The sequence below is a fragment of the Scyliorhinus canicula genome, chromosome 20, assembly GCF_902713615.1.
Source record: "Scyliorhinus canicula chromosome 20, sScyCan1.1, whole genome shotgun sequence".
Taxonomy (NCBI): domain Eukaryota; kingdom Metazoa; phylum Chordata; class Chondrichthyes; order Carcharhiniformes; family Scyliorhinidae; genus Scyliorhinus; species Scyliorhinus canicula.
Window position 1 is genome coordinate 42,984,693 of NC_052165.1, and position 15,160 is coordinate 42,999,852.

Genomic DNA, 15,160 nt, shown 5'->3' on the forward strand with positions numbered 1-15,160 from the left:
GCCTGTGGGGGGGGGGAAGGAAGGATCAGGCACCAGGGTGGTGCTCAGTAGGGGTCTGGCCCGCGATCAGTGCCCACCGATCAGCGAGCCGGCGTCTTTAAAGGACACACTCTTTTTCCTCCACGGCCCTGCAAGATCAATCCTCCATGTCTTGCGGGACGCCCGCGGGGAGGACGTCACCCGTGCATGCGCAGGTTGGCGCCGGCCAACCTGCGCATGCTCGGGTGACGTAATTTAAGCGCCGCCGGCCACGTCATTTACACGGCGCTGCTTTGACGCACCACCAAGGCCTGGCGTCCTAGCCCCCTGGGGGTGGGAGAATAGGGGGCGAGGAGTAGCGTCCAATGCCGGAGTGAAACACTCCAGTTTTCACTCCACCATCGGCACTTTGTCTCCCATTTGGAAAATTTTGCCCCTTGTTTTCTGTGGATGGGCTGTAAGTCCCCAGGTTTGCCTAAGAAATTTATCATAGGCTTTGAAAATTTGCATTTGTCATTCCATGTCAAATCTGCTTCTTGTAGAACTTTGAAGGCTGTTTCACCCAATGGTCATGTTCTTCCTTTGATAGACCCTGTACGAGAATGTCATCCAAATGGCATATCACTCTTTCCATACCTTCCAGTGTCTGGGACATCATACTTTGCAATTCTGAATGGTAACCTGTTAAAACAATAGTGACCAAATGGGATGCTAAAAGTAGTTAACTATCTGAATTCTTTTTCCAAAGGGAACCTCCAAAAGCTTTTTTATATCCAATTTTGTAAAAAGGGCGCTGTTTGCTAATTTGACAAGACTTTCATTCACTTCTGGCGGATCTCATGTGCTACTGACTTGTTTAATTGAGTCAAAATCACATAGTTTACGGAAGCACGTTAGCACAGTGGTTAGCACAGTTGCTTCACACTCCAAGGTCTCATGTTCGATTCCTGCTTTGGGTCACTGTCTGTACTGAATCTGCACATTCTCCCATGGGTTTCCTCCGGGTGCTCCGGTTTCCTCCCACAGTCCAAAAGATGTACAGGTAAGGTGGATTTGCCATGATAGTGTCCGAAAAGGTTAGGTGGGGTTACTCGGTTACAGGGATAGGGTGGAGGCATGGACTTAAGTGTGGTGTTCTTTCAAAGGGCTGGTGCAGACTCGATGGGCCGAATGGCCTCCTTCTGCACTGTAAATTCTATGATTTATGATCTATGATAGTTTCTAACTGAACCATTAGACTTTGGTACTGTGACCATTCCAGAACACCTCATCGTTGGTATCGTAGCTGGAGAGATGACTCCTTGTGTTATTTTTTTTTAATTGTATTTTTTCAATTAAGGGGCAGTTTAGCATGGCCAATCCACCTACCCTGCACATCTTTTGGGTTGTGGGGGTGAGACTCATGCAGATACAGGGAGAATGTGCAAACTCCACACGGATAGTGACCCGGGCCTTCGGTGCTGTGAAGCAACAGTGCTAGAGGTGACATCTTGTTATAACATGTACTCAATCTCACTTTGTCCAAGAATGGTTGAGGGATCTATCTCGCTGTGAAGAGATAAATGAGCTCGGCATCCACCCTTAAGGTTATATAATATTATCATTTCAGCTTTCCAAGGTCTGAAAATGGGGTGGAAATTAATCTCTGAATTCACTACTGTACTGCCTATCAAAAATGTCAACAACCTCGTAAATCAGCCCCAACCACAAGCATGATATCTGCTCAATAGTGATGGCTACTGATTCCGTATAACATACAGGAATTCAATCATTTGTTTATCCATATACCTTAATCTAAGATCTGGATCTGGACCTGCGTCAGCAGTTTGGCTTGTAGATTTTGATCTATACGCACTACAACTTGGATTCTAGGTCTGCATCCACTGCACCCAAGATGCTCCATTCTCAGGTGAGTCTTCAATTCTGTTTTTCCCTTCTTAACCTTTTTCCAAGGATTTGGAGGTCTTTCAGGTCTGCAGTATTCACCTGGAGTTTTTCTGTTTCTTTATGCTCTATCCACTGCCATCATATTTCGTCTTGCATTTGGCATCTGGATGGGGCTTCTTTAGGATGTGCCGGTTACCCCAAGAAGGCTCTTATAGACTATTATTTGTTTATTTACAGATCAATGCACACCTCAGTACTCTACACGAGGTAGTATTTCTGCTTCCCATCAGATCTCAGTTACTTAATCATGTTGTGACGAATGTAAGAAATTGGTATATATATATATTGCATTGTATGTATCTGGTGCAGTAAGTGTTTTAAACGCCTGAGTTAGGGTGTGTATGTATCTGCTGCAGTAATATCTGGTTTAAAAATAAGACAGACACTGGCTGCAGTAGGTACAATTAAGATGTCATAAAAGTGCAACCATCATTATTTCAAACCATGCTTATGTTTACAAGGAAAGGCCTAAAAGGTTTTTGTTATGATTTCTGGGGAGTAGACAATTAGAAACATTGGGTGGGATTCTCTGTCCCACCACGCCCATTTTCTGATGCGGTGCACCCACGCCGGCAGTGGGATTCTCCATCCCGGCAGCCAGCCGATAGGGTTTCCCATTGTGGGAACGCCTACGCCGTCGTAAAATCCACGGGCGTGAATGCGCTGCCTGCGAAACAGAGGATCCTGTCGACAGAGAATCCAGCCCCTTGTATTTAAATTTAAGTAATTAGGTCATGGGACTTGAGTGGGATTAATATAATGCAATTAATAGGAGGGGCTAGGTCTGTACCAGATCTCTGGGAATCAGTTTTGAGTTAGTGTTGGTGAAAGCTTTGAGCTGAACAACACTTTCTACAAAAGGCTGTTAGGTGAAGCAGTAGTCTGACACAGTCAAGTGTCTGCAGGCTGCTCCACACCAGATCTCGCTCTCTGACCCCCTGCACCCCCTCCTCCAAACCAGGACGGCCACTACGGCCCCGGGTCTGAGCTCCCACTGGGTGAAACCATGTTAGATCCACGCCGGCGGGAACTCGGCCTGTCACCCACGGAGAATTGTCGTGGGCGCGTTTCTCATTGGCCCCTGACTGGCACGGCGTCGACTGCACGCGTGCAGCTGACACTGATTCTCCAGTCGCCGGAGATTCACGTCCCGCCATTGGACTGGCGGCGGGGGCCGTCTCTGCGTAATCTCTGATTCTCCGAGCCGGCGCGGGCTTCGAGAATTCCGTCCCACGTGTTTGTTAACTTTACTTTGACCTGTGATGGTTTTGTTGCTTGATTGTAGATAAAGAAGGTCGCAGTTAGGAGTTCAAAGTGTTTCATTTTATTGTTAAGCATTGTTTAACAGGTAGTTTAATACTCTGTTAATAATAATGTTTTTTTTTAAAGCTATATCCCTATTTGTGCATGGAGGCACTCCTTTACAAATTAAAAAAAAGTGATTGGCGTTCATGTCCAGTATTCTGGCAAAATTTGGGGTCTGGTCCAGGATCGTAATAATGTGACATTGCATCATAGTTGCATCACCAGTTACATCAGCATCAGGTGCTTGTGTTGTTAACCCTTCACACTTAACAGCCTCAATGTCCTTCCTCTGGGTGCATAGATACCTCGGTTTGAGGCACATTACGTTTTATGAATGTCATCTTCTATACAACTCTTGTGATAAACCTAAGATTCTGTGAGTTCTTTATTTTTTAGGCAGCCTCATATTTAAAAACACACATTGAACATACACAATACTGAAACAAACAATTAGCTGACATCCTGTAAAAGCAAACGCTAAGAATTTGATGACCAAGTTACCTCCGCAATTCATGACTTTTCGGACAGTTGTTGTGGATAGAATATTTCTGCTCCTCAGGAAATCGGCTAGCTGTCCTCCAATTGGCACAACAATGGTCATCACCATGTGAGGCACAGCCGACAGTATACCCACCTGCCAGGAAGAAGGTTTAACATTGCAGTGATGTAATTTAAGAGATATAAATATTTAATGAAACTGGTGAGTTTGGTAAGACTAACTGTAACACCACCTGTTGTTACTTATTCTGCATGGATGTCACTGTTATACCTTGGGCACGATTCTCCGCTCCCCACGCTGGGTGGGAGAATCGCGGGAGGGGCCCCCAACTAATTTCACAACCCCCTGGCACCCCCCGCGATTCTCCCACCCCCCGCTCGGATGAATCGCCGATCGCCGCTCCGACCAGGATGGGCCGAATGGCCTGCCGTTCGCGACCGTTTCACGACGTCGGCAACCACACCTGGTCGTTGCCGTCGTGAAATCGGCATGAGATGCCCGTTTTGGGGCTTGTAGGGGCTTGAGACGTCGGGCCGGCGTCTCAATCGGAAGCACTATTTCCCCTCCGCCGCCCCGCAAGATCAAGCCGCCACATCTTGCAGGGCGGCTGAGGGGAAAGACGGCCACGTTCGAGCTGTCAGCCGTTGTGACATTAGCCGCGCATGCGCGGGTTGGAGCCGGCCAACCTGCGCATGCGCGGCTGACGTCACATAGGCGCCGCAGTTGCGTCACTCTTGGCGCGCCGCCCGGCGGCCGAGAGTTACGGAGCGCCACTCATAGCCCCACCGGGAGGGGAGAATAGGGGGCGAGGAGCGGCCTCCGGGGTAGTCGTGAAACTCAGCCGAGTTCACGACGGCCCTCCCGATATTTCCCGGGAGCGGAGAATTCCGCCCCTTGATTTCTAACCCTCCATTAACACCCTTTACTCCTTATTTCATCCGTTAATTACAGTTATGACTCCATGCTCTTTATTCTGGGCTTGGTGGAAAGGTTTGTTCTCATCTAGCCTATCACTGACGCACACAGCACAACAGCAGGCCATTCGAGCCATCATTCACTTTGAAGGAACAATGCAATTTGTTTCATTTCTTTGCTCAGTCCTTTGTGCCCTTCAAAATCTCTCCCCTTCAGTTCTCCTTTTGAAAGTTACGAGTGAATCTGCTTTCACTGCCATTTCGGGTAGTACTTCCCAGACAACAACTCGCTACAAAAAAAAATTCTCAACTCCCCTCCCGGGTCTTCTGCCAGCTAATTTAAATTCCTGTCCTTTAGTTATTGCACCCCCCCCCCCCCCCTTCCCCACCCCTCCACATCAGTTTCTCCTGATCTACCTGATAATTTTGAACACCTCTATTAAATCTCTACTATTGAACTTGCTTCTCATTTTAAAGATCTCTCTTTTAAAGTGAGGATATAAAAAAACAATCAACCCCTTTATATGCAAATTTCAACAAGCCGGTGGCATACTTTAATAAAAGAAAATTACTGCGGATGCTGGAATCGGAAACCAAAAAGAAAATGCTGGAAAATCTCAGCAGGTCTGGCAGCATCTGTAGGGAGAGAAAAGAGCTAATTTTGAGAGTCCAGATGACCCTTTGTCAAAGCTCCTTGGCATACTTTACTTGCCTCATAACCAGCGCCGGCCCTAGGGTTGCTGGCGCCCCGGGCAAGCAACTGGAATGTGCTGCCTGCGAGTGTGGTGGAGGCAGATTTAATTGAGGCTTTCAAGAGGGAGTTGGATTGTTATCTGAAAGCAGTAAGAGGCAGGACTACGGGGAGTAGGCAAGGGAATGGCACAAGGTGAATTGCCCCTTCGGAGAGCCAGCACACACAATCCGGGCTGAATGGTCTCTTTTTGTTGCCGTAACTATTCTGCGATTCATTCTCTGAGGTTCTGTAACCGAATTTTAACCCACAATTTGCCATGAGCACTACGTCTCCCACTCACTGAAACCATAATGTTAAATTCAGGAGTGAGTTGCAGTTGGCTGCAAGAAAGGGAGCTAATATTCAGATCCCGTACATCATCCTTGAGTATTCTAGTCAGGTTAGGTAAGTAACTGAAATTAAAGTAATGAAAGTTTTCAACTCATATCTGATTGAAGCATGGTCCAAGTGAACTATTTCATGAAAGCACTGTCCATTATTAGAACACCACCTGGCGCTTGTCTGATGGCGATATGAAGATGATGTTATCATGGACAAGGAGACAGGATATCTGCTAGAAATGTAATTAGTCAGGATGCTATGAAGCATGTAATGAAGGCCTGAAAAGAAGTGTCTTAGCAAATAATTTAGAGACAGTGAAAAATCAATGATAATAATGAGATCCGAGTTGAGGGACCATTGAAAGAGGAAAGTTAATTAATGCAGGAAAAAAGTGAGTAAATGGAGGGAAAATTTCTTAAAGTGAGGAGTAAGGAGTATATCGCTTGAAATGAAAGCAGAAAATGCTGAACAAACACAGCAGGTCAGACAGCATCTGTGAAGCGAGAAACAGAGTTGACCTTTCAGGTCAATGGCCTTTCAAAACTGGAAAAGCTGGAAAAACGTTAGAGATGTAAAAGTAAACAGAGACTCAAGGAGAGGGAGGAGGGGAAGGAAAGAACAAAAGGGATGGTTTATGGGGTAGAAGACAGGAGAGATTAAATGAAAAATGAAGATGCTGTAAGGCAATCATCTGCGAATATCCCCACTTCTGACCTTATGATGGAAGGAAGGTCATTGATGAAGCAGATGAAGATGGCTGGGCCTAGGACACTACCCTGAGGAACCCCTGCAGTGATGACCTGGAGCTGACATGATTGACCTCCAACCAACACAATCATCTTCCTTTGTGCCAGGTTTCACTCCAACCAGCGGAGAGTTTCCCCCTTGATTCCCATTGACTCCAGTTTTGCTGGGGCTCTTTGATGCCACACTCAGTCAAATGCTGCCTTGATGTCAAGGGCAGTCACTCTCACTCCACCTCTGAAGTTCAGGTTTTTGTCCATGTTTGAACCAAGGCTATAACGAGACTGGTGGAATCCAAACTGAGTGTCAGTGAGAAGGTTATTGTTAAGGAAGTGCCACTTGATAACACTGTTGATTACCCCTTCCATTGCTTTACTGGTGATCGAGGATAGACTGATAGGGCGGTAATTGGCTGGGTTGGAATTGTCCTGCTTTTTGTAGACAGGACATACTTGGGCAATTTTCCACATTGCCGGGTAGATGCCACTGTTGCAGCTATACTGGAACAGCTTGGCGAGAGGCGTAGCTCGTTCTGGAATATTGGCAGGGACAATAATCTTTGCAGTATCCAGTGCTTTCAGCTATTTCTTTATTTCATGTGGAGTGAATCAAAATAGCTAAAGACTGGCATTTATGATACTAAGGACCTCAAGAGGAGGCTGAGATGGATCATCTACTTGGCACGACTGGCTGAAGATTGTTGCAAATGCTTTTGCTTTAGCTTTATCTTTTGCACTGATGAAATGGGCTCCCCTGACATTGAGGATGGGGATATTTGTGGAGCCTCCTGCTCCAGTGAGTTGTTTGATTGTCCACAACCATTCATGGCTGGATGTGACACGACTAAAGATCATGGCCGGGATTCTCCGAGCCTGCGCCGGCTTGGAGAATCAGAGTTGACGCCGAGATGGCCCGCGACTCCGATCCGACGCTGGGCAGCGATTCTCCGGTGGCCAGAGAATCGCCGCCAGCCACGTGCGTGCACGTGGTTGACGCAGCGCCAGTCAGGAGCTGTTGAGAGAGGCCCCCGCGGCGATTCTCCGCATTCAACCAGCCGAGTTCCCACCAACATGGCTCTAGCATGGTTCCACCCGGCGGGAGCTCGGACCGCGGCCGCGCTGGCCATCCTGGTTTGGGGGGGGGGGGGGGGGGGGGGGGGGGCGGGATGATCAGACTCGGGGGGTGGCCTCCAAGACGGCCAGGCCCGCGATCAGGGGCCACCGATTCGCGGGCACGCACCTTCCGGGGGGGGGGGGGGCTACCTTCTTCCGCACCAACCCTCTGTGTGGCTCCGCCATGTTGCGTGGACCTGGTGCGGAGGTAGCCGCCACGCGCATGCATGGACCGCCTTTGGACACCGCTCGCATGCGTGGACCCGTGGCAGTGCAGGGCCGCGTATCGGCACCGCCGCAGCACTCTAGCGCCATGCTGGCCTCCTGTGCGCTGCGGAATCGCTGGGCCAGGAGGCCTGTTGATGCCGGCGTGAAACACTCCGGTGATTACGCCAACGTCAACATTTATGAGTTTCTCCACGATTTTTGGTTTTTCTTATTAATCTCACAGAAGCACAACTCTGGGAGAAATAATGAAAAATCATGCCGTATTAAAGAAACTTCTTCGAATAGTTTAATTTTTTAGTTATGAAGTATTAAAAACAGGGAAAAGAATTCTGTTTGACGCACAGTTGACTAGCATCTAAAGGGACTATTCATTTTCAAATTAGCCATAGGAAGGCAGGGGCTCTAGGATGGACATGCCCGGTGGTGGGACCAGGTTGCTGGAGACTTGAGGGAATCACAGGATTAAAATCTCCTGGAATATGCAAAACCAGAGTTGGCAGCACTAGGGTGGTGGTAAGATTGGACAAAGGAGAAAGAGGATTTCCCACTGTGATGCCGCCATGACCTTAATCAATTACTGAGATTGTCACTGGTCTCCTGGCCAATTCCCACCACCAAGAGGGAGAGTGTCAGAGATTTGTCATCCCAATACAGCATGCCCTGGGACAAAATGACATTTCAAACCCCAACATTTTAAGCGTTGTTCTGCGTCTATCGTAGAATTTACATGTAATTATCATGCAACCTGATCTCACTCCTGGGTAGGAGAGGTAGAAACATATCAGGCAATGTGATGGATTAGCATCTGGTTGGAAATGTGGGACACAATTCTTCCAAAACATTTCTAAGTATAGTTTCCAGCGGGAAAGGCAGTGTAATTTCTGCCGGCTGGGTCAGGGTGATCCAGATCGCAATCCACCCACACTTAGAAATTTCTTTGGGGAGGGGGGCATGTTTTGCACCATCAATGAGAGGGCGATGCTGAATCACACCAGCAAGTCTGGCTCCTTAGAGATCGGGGTTCCCTTTAAATAACGCCAAAGCGCTCCCTCCTTCTTGCCGGCACTGACCAGTCCCATCCCCCCCCCCCCCCACACCCATCGCCGGCAAAAATCCCTCCCCCCCCAATTGTTAGCAACAGGTTCACCCGCCAATAGCCAGTACCAGCGCCCCCTTCCCCCCAGGTGAGCGACCCCACTATCGGTTTGCCAAATTCCCAGCCCCCTTCAGGCCATGCCCCATGGCAGTGCCCTTTGACACTTGCCCATGGCACCCTGATTGGAACTGCCAGGGTGCCGGGGCAGTGATCGGCATGTCAGCGAACTCGCTGGGACTACAATGGCCCCTGATCACCATGGCATGGTCATCACATCAGGGGCTCAATTCAGCGATCCTGTTGCGCCCGGCTCAGATCTAGGGTGCTCAGGTGGCACTGCCAGGGTTTGGGCAAGGGAGGGGCCTTGCCAATTGGAGGGGGTGTGTGAGGGGGGGGGGGGGTTTCCCAAGGGCCTCAATGAGCTTGGGGGGTGTGAGGGGGTGGGTCGATAAAGTGCGGGGGTGGGGGTTCGGTCTGAAGGGGGGGAGCATTGGGGTTGCCGATCAAAATGGTGTCCCAATCTGCGAATAGCCACACTCCCCAGCAGGAAATCACTGTATGGGGACGAACACTCCGAGGCCCAGAAAAATGGCAAATTGCCGTTGAATAGCGGGTGTTTCTTGGCGCTGCAGCCGCCTAGAAATGTTCCCCTAAATACGGTCAAAAGCGGACTTTAACATGTGTCCGCTGAATTGCACCCGTGGTCTTCGTTTGTAAAGACTAGTAATGATTCGCGCCAGCAGGAGACGGAGAAGTTGCCTAAAAATTGGTCCTGCATTATTAAATGAAGATTTAAATATGCTAATTTGGTGCACGTCCAGCGAGGCCGTGGACCAGATTACATCCACTGGGGGGGGCCGGGAGAATCAGCAGCTGTTTAGCGCCCAGTCTGGTGGTATAACTAGGAGGTTTACGGTACCTATCTGCCATTGGTGCAGAGCACTCGCTGCCCATTGGCTCAGGTCGGTCATGTGCCTCTCTGCTGATTGGTTGAAGCTAGTCATGTGACTGCTCACCCATTGGCTGAGAGGCAAGTAGTCCCGCCTATGAGGCGGGGTATAAGAACCCATAGGACCCGGCAGTCGGCCTTTCTCTGTAAGCCGACTGCTGGGCACACAACTAGTTGATTAAAGCCTGATATACGGAACTTCTTCACAACTCGAGTCCAATTGATGGTACATCACCCGGCACAAATCCTGTTATTGGCCTCTCCCAGAATTCCCCCGACATAGCGGGAATTGCACTGGGCGCAACGTGGCCGAAGAATTGCCCCAGCTTCCAACAGTAAATTAATTCTAAATAGGGACAGGAAATGAGAAGTGCCTCTTATCTGATGCTCTCACTTACCTTGCTGATTGGGAAACCAAAAACCTCCTCAAAGTAGGCAGGCTGGCTGATGAGCAGTAGGTAGAAGGTCCAACTTCTGCAGAAATTGGCCACAATGATGGCATAAACAGGCATGGAGGTGAAGAACTTCAACCAGGGGGTCCTGAATTTCTGGGAGAGAACCAGAATGGGTGCAGTCAGTCTCAACAAATCAGGAAACATGAGAAACCAACGTTGGTACTCTGGCACCGAAGTTTCAATAGAACAAGAATAGCTTCCATTTAATAGGAAAAACACTGGAAAACAAAGAAAACTAATGGCTATAATCTTCAGACATAATGCATGGATTTTACAGGAACGCTCCATATGCGAGTTCCACCCAGTTTGATTATGCATCATGGATTGAAGCTCTAAATTATTCTGCCCTACGCAATCCATTTCAAAGGGTAGAAATGATCACGATCCACAACTGAAGCACTACTCCACACTTCAATCGCACAAAGTACTGAAGTACTTATAAATAATCTTTGTTAGTGTCACAAGTAGGCTTACATTAACACTGCATGTAGTTACTATGAAAATCCTCCAGGCGCCTATTCGGGTATACTGAGGGAAAATTCAGAATGTGCAATTCACCTAACGAGCACGTCTTTTGGGACTTATGGGAGGAAACCGGACCACCCAGAGGGAACCCACGCAGACACGGGGAGAACGTGCAGACTCCACACAGACAGTGAACCAAGCCGGGGATCAAACCTGGATCCCTGCTGCTGCAAGCAACAGTGCTAACCACTGTGCTACTTTGCCGCCCACTTGCTTATTTACAAACACATTATTACTTACATTGGGTTTTACAGTTACTTTGTGATATAGAACTTGAATCTTGTTGAAAAGGAGACATGTTGTTGAAGCTTTTCATCTTGCACTCATCAGGAGAAATGCAACAATTTCAAATGATGTCACAAATTTAAAGTGCAAATGGATGCTGATTAGCGCACTCCAGATTATTTGTAGGATGACACCAGCTACACTCAATGGGCAAGAGTCTCTAGCCTTCCCACGGCGTGTTTGTCGGCAGCGGGAGGCAGCCCGCATTTGGCCGGCGGTGGGATCTTCTGTAAGTGGGATTTCCCAAAAAATCCACCCATGTTGTTGGGATACCTACTGCAGAGGTGCGCTGTCAGCGGGACTGGAAGATCGTGCCTGCGTGAACAGCCGGAAGACCTCGCCCGTTGGATGTACCAGGATGGCAGCATTCTGAGCAAGGCACAAGACGCAACATATAACAAGCTTTTGCATTACTGCAGGTCTTGTGGCTCAAAAGGTAGTATACGTGCCTCTGAGCCGGATGTCCTGGGTTCAAGCCCCACTGGATGGCTTGTTGGTTATGAAAGCAGCATTCATGATGTGGAGAAAACAAATTGATACTCGACCTGCTAATCATTCCAACACTTCTGTACAATTCTCCAAAGGGGGATAAAGTGTGTATGAAGTTACAACACAGATAGTATTGCATGGAAGTGCCTACCTAGATTATAGGGGGAGACTTGGGCACGACTTCTCAGGTCCATGAGCCATAGGTGCAAATACCGTTATGGTTGTTAAATCTTGCCCATGGGCCATAACGAGATTTGGGCGGGAGAGGATCTCGGTTTGATATCTTCAGGCGCGAACCTGATATTCATAAATTTACATGCATGTAAATATCATTTATCGGCTTTACACCATAGCGTCCGGCCCCATGGAATGTTCCCTCCCTGGCAGCATGACGTCTCACCGGCACGAATATCTACTGGTTTCAAAAATGAAAACCAGTCGTGAAGACCACCCTGGGGGTGCAGAGCTTCCTGTAGGCCACAGGTTGAGAGTTGAGGCTGGGCATTGCCCCATGGCACCCTGGCAGCACCTTCTGACAGTGCCAGTGTCCATTTGGCACATTGACCAAAGTTAAAATCACCCTCAGAAACTTCTGGCCCAGAGGTCAGTGTTAAAACTGAGAAAAACTGTAACTGAGTTCTTCCGCCGCACTAATCTTCTCAATCTCTATTACCTCCTCCAGCAGCTCTTACAATTACCCAACATATCCCCACACCTCTAATTCTGGCCTCTTGAGAATTTCTGGTTTCCACCGCTCTATCATTGGCGGCCATGCCTTTAGTATCTGGGCCCTAAGCTCTGAAATACCCTCCCTAAATCTCTCCACTTCTCCGCCTTTAACTGCTTTTAAGATGCCCCTAAAACCTACCACTTTGACTGGGAATTTGGTCATGTGCCTTAACATCTCGATGTGCAGCTCTGCATCAAAGTTTGTCTGATTTACACTCCTGTGAAATGTCTTTGAGCATTTTACCATAGTAAAGGTACGATATAAATTATTATGGTTCATCCCAGGATGGTCATGACTGAGATTTTGTTGGCCGTGTCAGCTCAACTGGTTTGTACTTACTAGAGAGGCCCTTTCCCCAATACTGGACTCGATGTATGTTTTCTCTTCAATTGTTATTGTCGGGTGCTTTGCTGGACTCTCATAGGCAAAGAGCACCCAAAATATGTACCATATCATTCCAAACATACCTGCAAGATTGGAAAAGAGAAGTTACTGCATCACATTAGGCCAACTGCCTGCGAGGTTATATTTCCGCTTCACAATTTAAGTCAGCACAGACAACCCATACAGCCAGGTGTCAGTCATTGCTCAGCTCATGGCACTTTTACCTCTTAGCCAGAAGGTTGTAAGTGCAAGTCTCACTGCACTGACTTGTGTATTAAATTCAGGCTGGTATGTCTACTATAGGAATGCTGCACTGCCCTATATCAGATGAAGATCCAGTTTACCCTCATGGATGGCAGGATTTGAATTCACCTTTGGGTTACTGGTGTCAGCTGTCAGCAAGGTCTGAGAAGTAAACCTGGCATCCCTACACAGTCTGGCCCACCGATATCTCCAGGCCATTAATGAATCCAGATGGTGGCGCATACAGGTCGAGGTGCTGTTGTTGAAGAGGATCTGGTGAGTTACTGTTTTGCACCCTAACCCTAATCCCAGAGTGGGTGACAGAATGGGCCCATTTGTTAGTAGCAATTGCAACACAAGCTCTTGTTCTAGCGAAGCTCAACACCAGAGGGCAGGTCTTATAACGTTGGCCCCCTTTCTATTTATTCTTTCATGGGATGTGTTCATCACTAGCAAGGCCAGCATTTGTTGCCTATCCCTAATTGCCCTTGAACTGAGTGGCCATTTGAGCCATTTCAGAGGACAGTTATGAGTCAGCCTCATTGTTGTGGGTCTGGAGTCACATGTAGGCCAGACCAGGTAAGGATGGTAGATTTCCTTCCTTAGTAAACCAGATGTTTTTTCACGGCAATTGACAATGGTTTCATGGTAACCAGACTACATTTAGTTCCAATTTATTAATTGAATTCAAATTCCACAATCTGCCGTGATGGGATTTGAACCCATGCCCCGAGAGCATTAGCATGGACCTCTGGATAACTAGCTGAGTGATAATATCACTACACCACCACCTTCCCTTTGAACCCAAAGATAGGAGGCAGAATTCTCCGTTCCCCGTCACTAAGGTTGGGAAACCTGATGGCGCAGAGAATCCCGTATTGGCCCAAAAACATGTTCAGCAGAGGGCAACAGACCCGTCCTCAGTTTCCAGTCCATACCACCCGTGATAGCGGGATTCCCACCCTGCATCGGCAGGAACATGCAAACAGTCATATGCATGTATTTGAATGCAATTAACTGGCTGGTAGCCCAAATGTCCACCCCTCCGTTATGCACCAACCCTGCCAGTGGGAACTACACAAGGCTGTCCTGGTGTGATGGACCTTGAGGGGTCAAGGGGATCGGCCCATTTCTCATGGGTCCCTCTTTCACTGCTAGGTTGGAGAGGGGGGGTTCCCTTAAGCATCCTGCCAGTTGCATGGGCTCAGGCTGTGGTTAAGGGGTTAGTCCTGAGACCCCATCCCCTGGATTGGGGTCCCTTGTCTGCACTGCCCCTTCCAGCACTTCCTTCACTCTTAGCATGGTGATCTCAGGCAGCATGGTGATCTCATAGTGATCTCAGGATGTTCATCATCATCCTTGTCTGACCTGTTTAAACTTTGAAGTGGCCTTCCAACACTGAACTGCTCTGCTTGACAGCCAGTGAGCCGATCAGACAATTGATTGAAGATTCAAGCCATGACGACTTTCCCTTTCCTCACATCTGCCCCTTTTGCCCTATGCTTTTCAAAATGCTAGCTTTTCAAGTGTCAGAGTCTTCTTAGAACACCCACAACACTTGCAAAACTTTAAAATTCTCTGAGATAATTTGAAATGCTTCGCGTCCATTCAATTTCATAGTGCAGTGCCTTTAACTAGTCTTTGATTGGCGGCTTAATAGTTTAAACAGAGTAGGCAGGAGATTTACATAGTTAAATTTCCCCTCATGCTTGAATACATCTGATCCTAAGCAATGTTTATAAACATCATAAATGCTAAGGGCTTTTATTTCCTCTTTTCTAATGACAGAAAGCACTTAGCATTGTTGAAGTGGCCAGCAGCTGTCAATCAGAATAAGGATGTCAGAGAGTGGGGCCTGAACAGGGAGCCAGGGGGTAGGGGGATACTGAAGAGGATGGCTGAGGGGGGCTGGGGAAGTTCAGTTGTGAGGGATCATGTCACCCTCTCATGCGTGCATGGTGTAGGTGGGTGACTCTTTATTCCCGTGGTGGGGGTGCAACCCCTGTCAGTGGGGGAGGGGGAATGGTTCACAGTTGCATCGTGGGGGAAGGCGAAGTCTGTCTCTGCACGCATCGGATTGGGATACCATTTCAAAATGGTGACCCGAGAGATGTCCAGGGAAATCAGCATGCTCACCGCTATGCATAATTTAGCCTAGTAAAGATATGTGAATACCACCTGGGTGATGTTCCTCGCACCAG

General features: G+C 48.1%; 1 protein-coding gene across 1 annotated transcript in view; it reads right to left on the bottom strand.

The window, feature by feature from the left end:
• The window catches only part of slc17a8 (solute carrier family 17 member 8), a 94,564-nt gene that overhangs the window by 10,667 nt on the left and 68,737 nt on the right, over positions 1-15,160 (bottom strand). The window contains exons 7-9 of the mRNA XM_038781017.1: positions 12,672-12,799; positions 10,247-10,396; positions 3,733-3,865 (exon numbers count right to left, since the gene is read on the bottom strand). Of these exons, the coding sequence (XP_038636945.1) occupies positions 3,733-3,865; positions 10,247-10,396; positions 12,672-12,799 (411 nt within the window). The remainder of the gene's footprint in view (positions 1-3,732; positions 3,866-10,246; positions 10,397-12,671; positions 12,800-15,160) is intronic.